The following is a 15,296-nucleotide window of genomic DNA, read 5'->3' as shown; positions in this document are numbered from 1 at the left end:
AGCATTGTGAATCTTTCTCTCAATGAATATTTAGACCAGCAACGTAGAGAGATTTGATCTTTCAATTCAAATAAATGTTGCCTAATAATCATTTGTGTTCATTTGAAAACAATTGGCAAAAATTAAAATCACCATTTTTAAATGATAATTTAAAATGAAATTTGTTGGGTAAAATTCAAATTGAACGATTGCTTAAGCAACTGATAGAAAGCTCAGTGCTATAACACTCAAGCTTCAGGATTTAAATGAGGCGCCAAAGTAAGAGGTTGATGAAGCACATGCAAGAAAGCTCAGAGCTATAACACTCAACATCGAGAAATTAAATTAGCTTTTCGCTTTCTATTAATTTCTGTTTGCCTGGTATTTCGGTGGCATTTTAGTAACATTTTGAATTTCGACGAGTCTCACACACGTTTGTCAAAGCTGTTGCTGTAGTCGCTGATACTTTATTGATCGTTAACTTTAAAAATAGAACTTTAAATGAATTATCCAAAACTAAAGCAGCTTTACAAATTCAAATGCATAATTAAAACAAATCTGTATGTCAGCCATGTGTTTGTGTGAAGTCGCCGAAGTCCAAAATACAGGAAGAATACCAGCTGAACTACCAGGCAAACAGAAATCAGCAGCAAGCGAAAACCTAACTTTGGCGCTTCTTTTAAATTAATATGTTGAGAGCACTAGAACTTGAGTGCTTGCTTGTGCGTGAGCGCTTTGTGAGTGAGCGAAAAGCATTGAGTGATTTTCGATCGGCGGAGTGGAGAGTGAACCACTCACCTAAAATGCGCTTGCTTCAACAGTAATGTCCTCTTAAACGGAAGCTCAGAAAATTTGCAGCTTACTGCCAATTTATGTTTGCCTGGTACTTCAGCTGTTATTTGGATTGATTTTAGCAACTGAGGTTTGCAACAACAACTACTTCTACAATTACAACAACAATAATTGTGGCTACAACAACAACAACAACTACAACAAATATGTGTGTCAGTCATGCGTGTGTGTGTGTTAGTGTGAGACTCGCTGAAGTGCAAAATACATGGAAGATACCATGTGAAATACCAGGCAAACAGAAATCAGCAGCAAGTGAAAACTTACCTTTGGCGCTCAATTTAAATTTCTACAATTCGAGTGTTATAGCAGTCAGCTTTCTTGTAACTACTTCGGAAGCCGTTAAATTTGAATTTTTACGCCCAAACGAAAAAAACGATGATTTAAAAGTTAGTTCATAATAAATTTAATAATTTCATTAAAAATATTATGTAATTTATACATTTAAATATATTTAATAATATTAATGTATTTTGAAAACGAAATCAATCTCTTTTTAGTTGCAGTCGCACTTCTTTCGTCGTTTTTCTGGAGGTGCATCCACTATTACGAAGGACTCATTAAAGTAAGTGACAGGTTCGACCCACTTTTCGTCCTGGATGGCCACGGCTTTCTCTGCCAACGATTCAAATGCCAGTTCCACGTCGCTGCCATCTTTCGCCGAGCATTCAAAGTAGGGAACGGAAAACGATTTGCACCACTGCTGAGCTTCTCGCTTTGAGACCTGGATTAAATGGAATTTAAGTTACCGAAAACACGTATTCAGGATTTGATGACCACTTACTTCTCTCTCATTTTCCAAGTCAATTTTATTTCCCACCACAGCAAGTGGAAATTTGTCGCGATTTTTTATTCCAGCCATCGAAAAGAAATCCTCCCACCACTTGCTCAAATTCTGGAAGGATTTTCGGCTCGTAACGTCAAAGACAAGAAAGCAGCAATCGGCTCCACGATAGAAAATCGTGCCCAGCTTTCCACATATTTCTTGTCCTGCTGTGTCCCATATCTGCTTTAATTATAGAGATTCAGTGGTCGAAATTATTTTATTATCTTTACTCACCTGCAAATTCACCAAGCTTTCATTTATAACCAATCGCTTAGTGCCAAGATCCGCACCAACCGTATTTTTATAGACGGAGGTAAAAGTTTTGTTTACGTAACGACGCATCAAAGAAGTTTTCCCAACGCACATATCCCCCCAAGAGAAGGACTTTCAGAATCGGAATATGGCGATTCGACATGTTTCTTCTTTTTTGTTGGGAGCTGTAGAAATATTAATTTTTCTATTAAATTTAGAACTTATTGTACACTCATTTTCATTGTGCATTGAGCTTTACGTCGGTTATTAATCACGAAGTTGTAGAGTATATATAGTTAATTCTAGTTGCACAACAGTACATATTTATAAAGCGTGATCAATTGAATATACTATAAATAATAGTTTGTATTCCAAATTTAGTTTCTCAACTACTTCAGGTCACTTTGTAATGCACAACTAAAGACGAACCTCCTTATCGAGTTGCAGAATTTGAACTGATTACCTCGCCAACGTTTCTTTACATTATTTGTATTATTTACTTATTTATAGGTAAGAATTGTGACGCACCATGGAGAGAATTATAAGTGTTTATTTTAATGTTTATAGTGCCTACGATTGTATATATTCGATTTGCGGTTAATTCTCAGCAATTTTTATACTTACTGAAATTATACAAACTTTTAATTGAATTCATATAGAAATGTAATTGTTATTCTGCAAACTCATCTCAAACTGCTTCAAAAGAGACAAATTTATTGTTTGCTTAGCTTATTTGAAGTTGTGTCTGTTGCAATATCTTAAGTTTTTCAAATGTTTATTGTAAAAATTAAACCAAAATTATGAGAAAGTTAAATGAAAACATATGAAAATTACATTAATATAAAGTTTACACAATTTCTGTTTCATTTTCTCTTTTACCAAAACAGAAGTAATTCGTTATAATACTAACAAATGGGAATTAAAGAAAATTAGGCTCAAATCGATTGATAAGCAAACAATTTTAAGATTTAGGCAAAAGTAAGCTGTGAGCCAAGTGAATGCCGATCGCGTTGAAGGTGCAGGCAAATAATTATAATTAATTACAATAAAAATGTATATTTTTGTATTTATTAAATTTACAATCACAAGATTTTGTATGTTTTGTTTTCTTTTTGTTTTTCATTATTTTAGTTTTTGTTTGTTATTCTGATTCTCTGATGTAGCAACTTGCAACGGCGGCGCGTGCAATAATTTTACTAATGGCAAAAATATTACTAGGAGGGCATGCACAATATGTAAAAAGTTGTTTATGATTGGTAAATACACGAATAGAACAGACCATAATATAATTATAATATGTATGTATAGTAATAACGGGAGAACTTGTACGTTACAAATCTGTTGAAATTTATCTGAATTTAGCGTACTATATAATTATAACTATTCTGTTGCTGCAATTGTTTTACTTAATCTTAAACGTGTACACTTTGCTGTTGTTCTTTATCTCCATTTCCATTTCCATCTCCATCTGCTTCCCGATCTCTGCATTTTTTATATTTGCTTTTTATACTCATAATATATGCTGTTATTTATGTATGTACTATTATGTATAATATAGATTGTGTAATTATGCACTTTGCGTTGTATTCTTCTTCTGTATTCATATTGAACTCCATTTGTTGATGCTGCAGCCTGCTGCTGTTGCATTAGCATTGACAATTGTCGGTGTTGCCTGGACGATTATTATCAGAATTCAAGCGTATTTGATCGGGGAAATCGTTGATGAGTTCAGCCTAATAGTAACAATAGAAATTCGAATTAGTAAATCGATAAAAATAAGATGCAAATAGTCATACCTCCGTCTCTTGTTCTAGCGCATTCTTTGCTATGGTTTGAAACGCCATCTCAACGTTGATGCCCTCCTTGGCTGAAGTCTCGTAGTAGGGTATATCGTTTTTCGATTGGCACCACTGCTGGGCTCTGCGCGTCGACACCTGCAATCAATCAAAATGGTGAGATCATGTTATCATTGTGTGCACACAATTTACTCACTTGACGGTTATCTAGGTCCACTTTATTGCCCAGCACCACGAAGGGGAAATGCTCGGGATCCCGTGGACTGGCCTGTATTAAGAACTCATCACGCCACGAGTCAAGATTCTTGAAAGAGTTGGGCGCCGTTACATCGTAAACGAGCACACAACAATCGGCGCCACGATAGAAGGCCACACCGAGTGATTGGAAGCGCTCTTGACCAGCCGTGTCCCAAATCTAGTTAATAATTAGAATGATCAGTGAGTGTTCAGTGAACCGATTCGTGAATCATTGTTTAGTTTATGTTTTACCTGCATTGTGACGACGCGATCATTGACGACAACTTCTTTCGTGCAAAAGTCAGCTCCGATCGTTGCTTTATACTGATTAGAGAAGCGTTTGTTTACATATTGATTCATCAGTGAGGTCTTGCCAACGCTGCTGTCCCCCAATATGATGACTTTCAGCAAAGATTTCTTTCGGCTGGCCATATCGATGTTTTGTTTTTGTTTTTTCCTATGTGCTTTTCGCTAGTTGAGCGTTTTTCTCGTTGTTGCTGTTCTTGTTGTTGTCTGAAATAGAAAAGACGTAGCCACTTCTAGTTAAAAATACCTTCTTTAGCTGTAATTTAATTACGCGCTTATCTCAAACGCCTGGGATTTAAAAAAAAAATGCGCTTGGCAACATTGACAAATTCTGCACTGAAGCTTTGCGGCCAAGCTTAAATGATAAATTCAGATCATCCAGCACAGCAAACACAACAACGCTGCACATGTGACTCACACTACGAACAATGACTGACCATTGGAACAGCAATGAGAGTACGCGGTATCTAATGGGGAGGACGGACAAAGGGGAAGGGAGCCCGCATCGGAGCGATAATAAAAATAATGATAATGTGTACACGACGTTGAGCGTAAGCATCGCAGAGAAAGTGACGATGATGATGATGATGTTGACAACAAAGGAAGGAGATGTGTGCGACAAACAAAGGCTATGAATGAATTCACAATCACAGTTATTAGTTGAAAACACTTCATTCACATAACAAAACGAAATGAAATGAAAACGCCCATATTATTAATCACTGGCAGGGAAGGGGGAGTAATACAATTCCAAGTACATAATCTAAACACACAACTGCAAGAAGCAAACTAAAAACTATGCGAAACGCAGAAAAAATAAAAACTGCGAGTCTAGCGTTCCACCTTCCGTTCCCCCCCTGATGCACCCACAAATGACTTGTTTTTGCGCACTTATACCACTGTAACAACATCTGTATGCATGCATTTGTGTGCGTGTACATATGTGTGTATGTTTTTCTGTGTCTGGGCTCCAATGGCATTTTCCATACTGTTTTTACTGCTGCGTAACAATTTTTTTTCACAGAGTTTTTGTCTCAAATGGCGCACTTTTTAGGTATTGCAACACACGGTAATAACATTGCGAAGCACTTACGTTGTAAAGTATTACTACTTGTTGTTTAGGACGCACTTTATTTCTCTTGAACTACGCAGTTAATTTTTTTTTGTTTTCCGTAGAAATTTTGGCCAATATCAACTGCGTGACCGCGAGTTGCATTTGAATATATACTATTTTATGTCGCAAGATATACCAAAATATACGACTTCATAACTACGGGGCTGGTAACACTTTTGTGGGTATGACAGATCGCTGAAAATGTTAATTAACAGAATTCTCAGCAACGCAAATTTAACATTATGCTCCTCATCGAAAAATACGTATTGCTTTTCTATGACATTAAATATTTTTTTTTGTATAGAATGTCATGTTTAAATTAATTTTATTAGGTTAATCAATTATTATTTATTTCTTAACCTTGTGTATGGTATATGCTTCTATTATATTGAAATACCATTATTAGGCTTATCCTAAAATATAGGTGCGTTACTTTGATAACTCATAGAGTTTTAAGAGGCGCAAAGGCAAATTAGTAAAAAGATAATGTTATACACGACATCTACATTTAATTTTAACATCGCGACAATAACACTGTTTAAAATGACGCGCCTCTTTATATACCAAAAAATACCACAAAGAAGACATAAATGTTTTAAACGTAATCTAATCTAGTCACACTGCCAAAACGAAAAACAAAGTAATAGATTTTTTGTAGTAACATTTGCACTTAATCAAAGCAATAAACATCAATAAAAATCTAACAACAGCCGCAAAAAATTGTGTGCACCGAATCAGGCATTGTCGGAGTAAGCGCAAGATAAGCAAAAATGGCAACGCTACCGCCGCGTAAGAACCAAACGCCAACGCGAATCTGCAGCAGCATGAAACCGCACCTGACCCCGCTCCAAACATTACTCCAAATGGGCTTCCAAAAGCACAGAGCGTAGGTGGCACTTCTCGAATGACTCCTCACCCCTATATGCATTTGCATTTGCTGTGATTAGTGCAGTTTGAACGCCAACAGCAAACCAAATGTTTAACTGACAACACAGCACCAAGATTTATTGATTATTTTCCCATTTTTTTCTGCTTGCGCTGTAGAGAAAAAGCTTTGGCTTCGACGGGTAATCGGGGCGTGCAAATTGCATCGGACTGGCTGTTGGCGCACGTCAACGATGCCACCTTAGACGAGTGCGCACCACGAGAGTACATCATCTACGCGTGTCCCACGGGACCATTTCTGCAGCAGCTCGAGGAATTCTGGGCGAAGTCGCGTCAAATGTGCGGCTGGAATGGCGCTCACAATTATGTGCCGCATATAACGCTCGTGTCGTTCTTCAAGGTGTGACAGTAACTTGATTATGTTATCTAAGTGCTTACTAATTGGTGGTTTATTGTCAGGCGCCCGATGAATGCTCGCTGCAGCTGTCGAAGGCTCTGAAGCAAGTGGTGGACATGACGGGCGCTTTGTTGGATCGCCCCATCAAGCTGGAGCCGTATATGAGCCAGAACTTTATGGGCTTCTTTGTGGCCGAAGATGATGCGAACTATTTGAAGCGACTGGCTTTGCAATATGTCAAGGAGGTGTCCAATTCAAGTAGGCCAAGCGTCGTCGCCCATTTTATTTCGGTTGCAGTTGATCTTTTGTTTTTCCGCTGGTTTAATTTGCACCTTAATTAATTATGGTTGGAGTGGCTTACGGTTTCGTTCTCTTCTCCTATCTCTTTGTGCCTGCACAAACCACTAAAACGGACAACAAATGAATGGTTATGGCAGTTATAAGCGACACTTATGAGCAGCTGGATGCTATTGTCGCCTGCTTCCCTTGGTGCGGCGCCGTCTCCTCGGGCACTCGCTGCATTCCACGCAGCAGTCGATGTAAGCAGTGAATCTATAGATTAGAAATCTTGTTATCACCTTAGGGTTTCCCACACTCAAACACACTTAAATGACTAACACTTGTAGCTATCAATTGCATGCTTACTTTTTGAATTGTAATTGTAGTTCGTACGCTTATCTTTATTGATGTTAATGACGCGATGACGTGCCTTGCAAGTCATAGTGACATCACATTCACTCAAGTATTTATGAATATAAGTAGTTGAGTGTTAAGCTAGAGCGCTTCAGTTGTATTTGTTTGGTCTTCTAATAGACTTCGATTCGTTTCGCGTTTCGTTTCGATAACCCGTAGCGATCTCACTCGAGCCACACGTTAAGAGTCTGCACCTGACGCTCGCCTATCAGTTCCCGCAGGCACAATTCAATGCACTGAAATCACTTGTGGAAACTCTCGACGCCAGCTGCGCATCCAATTGGGAGCTGCGTCTCTATTCCCGCGATCCACGACTCGCCACCAAACAAGTTAGCACTGCCATTGCATCACAATTCCTCGCACTTTCTTTTACTAATCACTGATTACTGTTGCTTGCAGGTGCAAAAAGTGGTCTATCCACACAATCCACACGAGACGGATGAGCTGGAGTTGCGTATTGGCGACTACATCTACTTGAACAGCGAGGGCGTCGATAGCTCCAGCGACGGTTGGGCCGAGGGCATCTCCTGGCTCACAGGCAGCACCGGACACTTGCCTGTCAACTACACCGAACGCACTGCGGAATCGGATGCTTGGACACTGCATCGTGTAGTTCAACTTTCGAAGAGCGTGGCATCATCGCTCAACTCTGCCGAGGATCTGGACATTGTGGACGGACGCAGCATCTCCACAGAGCCCGAGGAGCGTCAGCGTGAACTGCAGCAAAGTAAACAAACACTTGCAAACATTCCTTGTGGATTTGTTTGACTAAATTCTCGTTATTCCAGGCACTCAGCATCCCGAGATCATTGAAGGCTCGTCGTTCGAGGAGTCGGAGCAGAGCGTCGAGAAGTATTTGCGACAGACACTGCAGCCCTGCTTGGAGTTGCCATCTCTGCAGCTGCAGCTCAACAGCCACAACTTGTCGCATCAACACAATCCGCACACGCCAACCATTGAGATCACCACCAACATGTCTTCGTTGTCCACATCGCACTCGGCGTCCAAGAACGTCGATGAGATTATGGTGGAGCCACCGGTCATGCAGCCACCCAGGCCTGACGATACGCTGAGCGTGCACTCGGCAGAGCAGGAGCACGTCTCGCAGCCAACGAGCTCCACGCCGAATCGCAAGGTGTACATTATGCGACATGGCGAACGCGTTGACTTCACCTTTGGCACTTGGATCCCGTACTGTTTTGATGAGTTTGGCAACTACATGCGCAAGGATCTGAACATGCCCAAGGTGCTGCCACAACGCAAGCACAGTCCCGAGGGCTGGCAGAACGATTCGCCGCTCACCAATGTGGGACTCTATCAAGCACGGCTCACGGGCGAAGCGTTGCATGAGGCGCAGGTGCAGATTGATCATGTCTACTGTTCGCCTTCGTATCGTTGTGTGCAGACTTGCACCAGCGCCTTGGAGGGTCTTCAACTCAATGGCAAGCACAAGATTAAGCTGGAACCCGGACTCTTTGAGTGGATGGCCTGGTATCCCAATGGTGTGCCCGATTTCTTGACCAGCAGCGAGTTGACCGAGGCCAAGTACGACATTGATTTGAGCTACACGCCTGTGCAGCAGACGAGCGAGTTGACAGCACAGCTCAAGGAGTCCACAGAACAGTTTTACACGCGCAATCACGAAGTTCTGCTGCAGCTGCTCGAACGAACCAGTGAGTAAACAGTAATTAATCCACTTTGTCCTACTCTAAACGTGTGTGTTATGATTTGCAGCTGGCAATCTGCTGATTGTGGCACATGCCACCACGCTGGACACGTGCTCGCGTCAGTTGACGGGGGGCGTGGCTCGGAACACCAACGAACTGCGTCAGGTGATACACAAGATACCCTACTGCAGTCTAGTCACTGTGGAGCAGCAGCTCGATGGCGTCTGGAAGCTGGTGGAGCCCGAGTGCTTGCCGGTGACCCATTCGAAAAATCCGCGCTTCGAGTGGAATGCGCTATCGACCACCTAGTGCCCGTGCTTGGAGCAGTTTCTCTGCACGCATTGAGACTGAGCGCTTCACGACACTTGACTTTGACCAAAACACACGGACAGAGAGGAAGAGAGAGAGAGAGAATCACACACATCGGCAACATATTCCCTTCAATACGTAAATTGTTAAGTTTATGCTAAAAAATGCTTAGCTTGTTTAAGTTATTAATTTTGTAGTAGTTGGTTGAGTTTACCCTTTTTTGCGCTTTAAACACACATAATAAGTGGATCACAGCTTATTTCAACCATTACCAACGAACAACTTTAAATCTTTTTAATCACTGCAATTCTCATCGAAATACGACAACGTTACCCAACACTAATGAAACACAAAAACATTCACATTCTTCTCAAACAAATTTTTAAACCTCTAATTGAACATTTAAATTTGCTGTTGCAAAAAAAACTAAGGTATTGAATTTATTTAAACGCAAAAGTTTAGTTTAATGTTCGTTGTTGGTGGTCGAAATAAGCTCTGATCCACTGTAAATATGATGGTTAAATATTTAGGCATAATGAATTAACTGCTGAAGTTTTCATACGTTTTATACATATATGAAAGAAATGATTAACGCAATACAATAAATACCATGTATACAATATATATATTAAATAACAAAAACAAAAAGTATAGTTAGCAATTAATGTTAAGCGACTTGTTATGCTTTAGCTTGGCCCGTTGGCATCCCACATTAATTTAGTAATGAATTCCATTGATTGCGCCTACTTTTCATTGGCCTTAGCGTAGTTCTAGCGCATTTTTCCACAAGCTCGACAAAAACGAAAACAAAATACATATTATATATATCTTATAAACCCAGAGGCATATTCTTACTGTAGTTTCTATATCAGACTTTATATAGAGTGGCAATTATATTGGCCCAATCGTAGTTAATAAGCGACAAACATTGTAACGCACAACACACACACACATTTAAAAGACAACAACAATAAAGTTATATACATATACAAAACATATATGAGAGATCTCGGATTTATGTTGCGGCTCTGCAGAAAAAAGCCGACGTTTTTCATTTTATTTATTGCGCATTGAATTAGTAATTTTTAAAACTATGAAATATATTTATATAATTGTTGAACTATTTAATTGAATTATTTTATTTTCTTTTTTTGTTTTTTTCTTTCTTTTTTGTATTGGTAGTTGTAATATTTATACATACACATGCAATTATATGTACTTGTTGTTTAGTTAATCATATTTCTTCACTTCTCTCTTCTTCATTTATTGTTTTGTTTAAAGAACTTAAAATACAAATATTTGTTTTGAATTTGAAATGAATCGTTTTATAGAGTAATATGCATTAAAACATTATCTCAAGTGAACGTTAAGTAGTTTAAGCATTTCTCTTCATCTCCGTGTATATATAATCATAAAAAGTACTTTAAAATTCTCGCTCACCACGCTTCTTCGTCGGAAATGTGTGGCAAACGCGTCATAAGACAAAGAAAGAATACAATATATTTGTTGTATCTGTTGAAATCAAAATCTCCGGGGCAACGATGCGATCTCAGGTGAAGGGAAAACTACCGCCGCCGCTGCTACTGACGCTGCTGCCAAAGAATCCCATGCCCTGGCTCAACTGCAGGCCCAGCAAGAGCAGCAGCAGGACGAACACAACGCTTGCCCGCAGCCAGGATCATTGCTCCTCCTCATCCTCCTCCTGCGACTGTTAGCACTGCACCTTGCCGTACTGCTGAGCGCCGCCGCCGCGTCGCTCCAAATGCTCGCGATACTCCTTGTAGTGCATCTGGATCTCCTGCGAGCGATAGCGTGTCAACTTGATCGACTTGCGCAGCTCCTGGGTGATCACCGCACCGCGATAGCCGCCCTTGCGCAACAGCGAATCAATCGTCTGCAACTGATCCCAGCCCTGTTCGGTGGCCACTTGCGGCAAATAGGTGGCTGTGCGCTTCAGGCCGCGCTCGGTCAAGAACTCTATGCGTATGCCATGCACACCCAGCTGCCAGTCCAGATGTCCCTGGGCCTCCTCAAAGTTCTGCAAAATGGACACAGAGACCGTCAGACGAGGGAATTCATCGCGTGAAATCGGAGCAAAGCGTGAATCCTTGAAGGCGCTGGTCAACGCATATTCGCGCAGACCATTGTGCAGCTCCATGGCGCTAAAGGTGCCAATGCAACCGCGCAGACGCTTGTCCCGACCGATCTTCCAGGTGACAAACAACGGATAGGCATCGTTGCTGAACATTGGCACTCCAGGACCATCGATGTTGTTCAGTTCACAGTCGAGCACCTCGAAGCAGAAGAGACACATGTCCGGCACAGCGACGCTGTCCATGGGCCTGATCCTTGGCCCATGGCCATTCATATAGTGCTGGGAGTAATGCACCGGCTGCTGTTGATGGTAATCCTCGTCACCATTGCTGTTGTTGGAATGCTGCGGCTGCTGTTGTTGCTGCTGCTGCTGTTGCTGCTGGTAGTTGTTGTGGTGTTGCTGGTGGTTATTGTAATGGGAATTGGACATTGTTGCTTCTGCTGCTGTTTAGATTAAGTCTAAGTATATATGTATTTATATAGCTAATGGCAGTGCAAGTTGATGATCCAGGTTCAACAAAATCAAATCTATAGATCACACTTCTCCTCTCCACTCTCCTCGATCTAGCATGTAAATTAAACGTCAGCCAAGCGAATCTCGTACCACGGAACTGCAATAATAATAATAATGACAATAAGAGATTGATAGTTCATTGATCAGCCTTGGCATCATTTTTATTGAGAGTAAAGTTCATAATGATGGGCAGCACTTACCTTGACAACAATGTCACTGGCCACACTGTTTTTTGGTCTGCCCGTATAACACTTGCACTTGCACTTGCACTCAACACGAACACAAACACACTGACACAGCTACAGCTCTCTTCTTTCTGCTACCTTTGTTGCTCCTGCTGCTGTTGTTCGCTTCCGGACATTGGCTCTCTTGCTTGCTCGCTCGCTCGCTTGCTCTTCTTCTGCTTGGCTGCCGTTTTGTATGCTACTTGGCCATAGCTCTCATAAACACAACATTGAATTGCAGCTATTTGTGCTTCTTCACCTTCCCGTTGTCGATTGCAACAACAACGATGACGATGATGATATCAACGCGTGTGGGCGCCGTTATTATCTCCCTTTTTCTTCTCTCTGTTGGGTGTTAAATCATTTTCAATAAAATGTATATGTATGTATATGTATTGCATGCATGATCTTTTACCTTTTGCTTCGCAAATAGCTTAGTGCAAACTCATTTCGTTATCTGCGTGAAAGAAAGACGAAAAGGGAGGAAGAGAAAAATGAAAATAATGCAGTTTTTTATTTTCAATTCGTTTTAGTTTCCCTATCTTTTTAATTGCTCTTTGTTCACACTTCATTTGCATTTCCCACACATTTACTACCATCCATCCACTACTGAGTTTCACAAAAATGGCCTATGTTGTTATTGTTTTTTGCGTTTATATTTACAAAGAGAATTTTAACAAGATTTACCTTTTGTGTGAGATCTGATTGGATTGATTTAATGTAAACAAATTAACATTTTTTTCTTTTAAAGAGCTTTCTTAAAGCTATCCGAGTGTGACCACAATTCAATTTTATATAATATGCATTTTAACGTTAACCAAGTATACTTGAAAACCCTGTTCCTCTTACCTTAACATTTTAGTATTTTTCCAAAAGAATCTCCCAAAATGCGCAAATCTATAGACTGATTTGTAGTTATGTCTAATAACAATTTAGCGAAAAATGTGAAATTAAAAATGCAGCGTGCCATCAAATAGGCTTGAAATATACCAAATATATACTACAATCTTTTGAGTTACAAATCCTTTAGGAGACTTGTGTATCGGTATTTGCTCTCGGGTTACAGTTTGAGATGTATTGGCTTCTCTATTTTCAAAACTATAATGTTTTTAACACTTTAGCGAATATATTACATTTTTAAATACTAAAGTAAATAATGATCCGTTTTTAAAAATATTTAAATAATATTAAAGTGCAGCCAAACGTATAGTATGTATCGAGAATTCCCTGAATCAAGTTAGTACATTTTTGGATATAATGTGCGGTTACACTGCACGGAACCAAACACAAACAAAAAGAAAATAAGTAATTCTTTCTAATATCGAAGAGGCATAAAGAAATGGCTTTGGCAAACGTACTTTTGCTTAGCCAGATAGCTGGCCATGTTCTACTCATCATATTATCGCTTTGCATTGTGTTGCCCCTGTCCATAAACCTCAATCAATTTTGGTATGTATTCAATGGCGCAGTTGTCTGAAAGATATGTAAACTTGAGATTCATTAATGACTAATGAGCAACAAATTCCAACAGCGGTCACTGCTTGCTTTTCACAACGGGGAAATGGCGAGAGGAGGACGGCATGTTTGATGTGCAGTGGGCATCGAGTGGCTTTTGTCATTTTCCATTGGTTACTGGCATCTTCCTGTTCATCATCTCAGCCGTACAAATCCACCGGTGAGAGTTGCTTTTAAACAAATTCATAAGACAATTATTTTACGGTTTTACTGTTATTATTGTGCGATAGTTATGTGCGCATGAAGGACGAAGAGTCATTTATTGCACTGTTTGTTGACGTTGTGCTTGGCATTTGGATGCTGGCAATGTCCATAATGTCTGCCATCTTTATTACTCTGGGATTCATTGTGTGGTGCGACGGCATGACAGAACGCTTTCCATCGTGCGAAGTTTCAGCTGGCCAAAATATTATCCGTGGTGATACGGAGAAAATCAACACATCGGGATTCTACATTGAAATGGGCACCACTCAGGTAAGTCAAATATTTACCCAATTTACTTCTCAGTAGTCACACTTAGTGGATGATTAATTAACCCCCTCTTATTTTTCAAGTTTGGCGCATGGGGAGCATTTGCAATTTCTGTGGGCATTGGAGTTATTGCTTTGCTGAAACTGGTACACAATCATCAGGTGCGGAACATCAAGGTTTCAATGTATCTAGAGAGACAACGTCTGGTCAATCAACAGCATTTCGATGGTCGTTCAACACCCCCAATAGTTGCAAACTCGGGCGCCTCCTCGGACTCGGAGACGAATAAATAGTTGGAGTGTACGCCAAGTGGACAATTTGTTATACTTTATGTTTTTCTCATAATGTGCATAATCATATTATTATGCCATTTAATTTTTGTGCTCGTAATTACGGATGAAATGCGGCAGCAAGCAGTGGTCATCTAATTTGTTATTTTAATTAACCATGTACTTCTAAGTTATTTACGTGATATTATACATATATTATTCTCATGTATTCCAATAAATAATCATTACATTTTACAAAAACCAAGTTGATTACTTACCACACACAAGTGCTGCCAATTCAGCATAATTTTTTAATTTGGCAACACTGAAAAATAAAGAATTCAAACAACGGGAAGTCTGTTATGTCAGTTACATTTATTTTGCAGTTATTTCCGTTTCATATCTGTTTTTTTTTTGGTTTTTAAATGTTGCAAGAAGTTGTCGTTCTGTCAAACGGAGTTTGGGTTTTTGGATTTTCGCATTTTTTGCATTTGCTTTTGCATATCAACAAAATGTTCATTAAAGAGACTTTAAAGCGATTCCCATTGTACAATATAAATTCCGTATTTGCATGCGTAGTCTGTTTAACAATTTCCTCGTGGATTTTCATTGAATTTCTTCATGACAAACTTTGCGCGTGTTTTTTGTTTGTTTTTGTTTTGGTTTTTTCTATATAGTACATAGTAAATAACATACTTATTTCATTCATCCATCCTCCTCTCTCTCTCTGTCTGCATAAAGTTTTTAATTTAATGTGGAGCAAAAAAGGGTGGCTTTTTACTTTGGTTTAGAGAAAAATAGTTACTTGTACATTTATTTATGGATTTTCTTATGTTCTGTTCTGTTTAGTTTTCTGTGTGTGGTTTTTGTTTGTGTCTTGCGTTTTTTTTTTTTTTTAT

General features: G+C 39.6%; 5 protein-coding genes across 8 annotated transcripts; 2 read left to right on the top strand and 3 right to left on the bottom strand.

Annotated features, from left to right (window-relative positions):
• Nucleotides 1-1,228: 1,228 nt before the first annotated feature.
• On the bottom strand, nucleotides 1,229-2,479 carry LOC132785899 (ras-related protein Rab-7a-like). The gene is made up of 3 exons (XM_060792212.1): nucleotides 1,889-2,479; nucleotides 1,613-1,834; nucleotides 1,229-1,552 (listed from the first exon to the last, which is right to left on the bottom strand). Exons 1-3 carry the CDS (start codon nucleotides 2,018-2,020, stop codon nucleotides 1,325-1,327), a joined length of 582 nt encoding a protein of 193 aa, XP_060648195.1. The 5' UTR covers nucleotides 2,021-2,479; the 3' UTR covers nucleotides 1,229-1,324.
• Nucleotides 2,480-3,303: 824 nt separating this feature from the next.
• On the bottom strand, nucleotides 3,304-5,455 carry LOC132785898 (ras-related protein Rab-7a-like). The gene is made up of 5 exons (XM_060792210.1): nucleotides 5,339-5,455; nucleotides 4,192-4,452; nucleotides 3,899-4,117; nucleotides 3,703-3,840; nucleotides 3,304-3,639 (listed from the first exon to the last, which is right to left on the bottom strand). The coding sequence occupies exons 2-5, from the start codon at nucleotides 4,369-4,371 to the stop codon at nucleotides 3,553-3,555; spliced, it is 624 nt and encodes a 207-aa protein (XP_060648193.1). The 5' UTR covers nucleotides 4,372-4,452; nucleotides 5,339-5,455; the 3' UTR covers nucleotides 3,304-3,552.
• Nucleotides 5,456-6,103: 648 nt separating this feature from the next.
• Nucleotides 6,104-9,310, top strand: LOC132785894 (ecdysteroid-phosphate phosphatase). 4 transcript variants are annotated; one of them, XM_060792204.1, is made up of 8 exons: nucleotides 6,104-6,245; nucleotides 6,404-6,644; nucleotides 6,704-6,899; nucleotides 7,079-7,180; nucleotides 7,494-7,663; nucleotides 7,734-8,061; nucleotides 8,123-9,007; nucleotides 9,069-9,310. In XM_060792204.1, the coding sequence occupies exons 1-8, from the start codon at nucleotides 6,130-6,132 to the stop codon at nucleotides 9,308-9,310; spliced, it is 2,280 nt and encodes a 759-aa protein (XP_060648187.1). In that variant the 5' UTR covers nucleotides 6,104-6,129. The 4 variants fall into 4 exon arrangements, with proteins under 4 accessions (XP_060648187.1, XP_060648188.1, XP_060648190.1 ...); XM_060792205.1 differs by lacking the exon at nucleotides 7,079-7,180; XM_060792206.1 differs by lacking the exons at nucleotides 6,104-6,245; nucleotides 6,404-6,644; nucleotides 6,704-6,899 and having other exon boundaries at nucleotides 7,091-7,180; nucleotides 7,547-7,663.
• Nucleotides 9,311-10,422: 1,112 nt separating this feature from the next.
• LOC132785896 (uncharacterized protein CG5902) lies at nucleotides 10,423-12,933 on the bottom strand. The gene is made up of 4 exons (XM_060792208.1): nucleotides 12,830-12,933; nucleotides 12,558-12,599; nucleotides 12,119-12,487; nucleotides 10,423-12,015 (listed from the first exon to the last, which is right to left on the bottom strand). Exon 4 carries the CDS (start codon nucleotides 11,832-11,834, stop codon nucleotides 11,022-11,024), a length of 813 nt encoding a protein of 270 aa, XP_060648191.1. The 5' UTR covers nucleotides 11,835-12,015; nucleotides 12,119-12,487; nucleotides 12,558-12,599; nucleotides 12,830-12,933; the 3' UTR covers nucleotides 10,423-11,021.
• Nucleotides 12,934-13,398: 465 nt separating this feature from the next.
• Nucleotides 13,399-14,657, top strand: LOC132785897 (transmembrane protein 179). Its single transcript, XM_060792209.1, has 4 exons — nucleotides 13,399-13,591; nucleotides 13,674-13,817; nucleotides 13,888-14,131; nucleotides 14,212-14,657. Exons 1-4 carry the CDS (start codon nucleotides 13,482-13,484, stop codon nucleotides 14,419-14,421), a joined length of 708 nt encoding a protein of 235 aa, XP_060648192.1. The 5' UTR covers nucleotides 13,399-13,481; the 3' UTR covers nucleotides 14,422-14,657.
• The last annotated feature ends 639 nt before the right edge of the window (nucleotides 14,658-15,296 follow it).

This window comes from Drosophila nasuta, chromosome 2R (assembly GCF_023558535.2).
Source record: "Drosophila nasuta strain 15112-1781.00 chromosome 2R, ASM2355853v1, whole genome shotgun sequence".
In the NCBI taxonomy this organism is placed as follows: domain Eukaryota; kingdom Metazoa; phylum Arthropoda; class Insecta; order Diptera; family Drosophilidae; genus Drosophila; species Drosophila nasuta.
The sequence above is the reverse complement of the archived record's forward strand: the minus strand, read 5'-3'. Positions and strand labels throughout refer to the sequence as shown.

What these genes read in the sequence shown, in the direction of transcription:
- LOC132785896 (XM_060792208.1), bottom strand. Translation starts at nt 11,834, where the DNA reads ATGTCCAATTCCCATTACAATAACCACCAGCAACACCACAACAACTAC.
- LOC132785897 (XM_060792209.1), top strand. Translation starts at nt 13,482, where the DNA reads ATGGCTTTGGCAAACGTACTTTTGCTTAGCCAGATAGCTGGCCATGTT. An exon ending in TCAGCCGTACAAATCCACCG is followed by an intron (nt 13,818 to 13,887) that starts GTGAGAGTTGCT and finishes ATTGTGCGATAG; the next exon opens with TTATGTGCGCATGAAGGACG. An exon ending in TTGAAATGGGCACCACTCAG is followed by an intron (nt 14,132 to 14,211) that starts GTAAGTCAAATA and finishes TTATTTTTCAAG; the next exon opens with TTTGGCGCATGGGGAGCATT.
- LOC132785899 (XM_060792212.1), bottom strand. Translation starts at nt 2,020, where the DNA reads ATGTGCGTTGGGAAAACTTCTTTGATGCGTCGTTACGTAAACAAAACT. An exon ending in AAAGCTTGGTGAATTTGCAG is followed by an intron (nt 1,835 to 1,888) that starts GTGAGTAAAGAT and finishes TAATTAAAGCAG; the next exon opens with ATATGGGACACAGCAGGACA. An exon ending in ACTTGGAAAATGAGAGAGAA is followed by an intron (nt 1,553 to 1,612) that starts GTAAGTGGTCAT and finishes CATTTAATCCAG; the next exon opens with GTCTCAAAGCGAGAAGCTCA.
- LOC132785894 (XM_060792204.1), top strand. Translation starts at nt 6,130, where the DNA reads ATGGCAACGCTACCGCCGCGTAAGAACCAAACGCCAACGCGAATCTGC. An exon ending in CAAGGAGGTGTCCAATTCAA is followed by an intron (nt 6,900 to 7,078) that starts GTAGGCCAAGCG and finishes TGGTTATGGCAG; the next exon opens with TTATAAGCGACACTTATGAG. An exon ending in GCAGCTGCTCGAACGAACCA is followed by an intron (nt 9,008 to 9,068) that starts GTGAGTAAACAG and finishes TATGATTTGCAG; the next exon opens with CTGGCAATCTGCTGATTGTG.
- LOC132785898 (XM_060792210.1), bottom strand. Translation starts at nt 4,371, where the DNA reads ATGGCCAGCCGAAAGAAATCTTTGCTGAAAGTCATCATATTGGGGGAC. An exon ending in ATCGCGTCGTCACAATGCAG is followed by an intron (nt 4,118 to 4,191) that starts GTAAAACATAAA and finishes ATTATTAACTAG; the next exon opens with ATTTGGGACACGGCTGGTCA. An exon ending in TGGACCTAGATAACCGTCAA is followed by an intron (nt 3,841 to 3,898) that starts GTGAGTAAATTG and finishes GATTGATTGCAG; the next exon opens with GTGTCGACGCGCAGAGCCCA.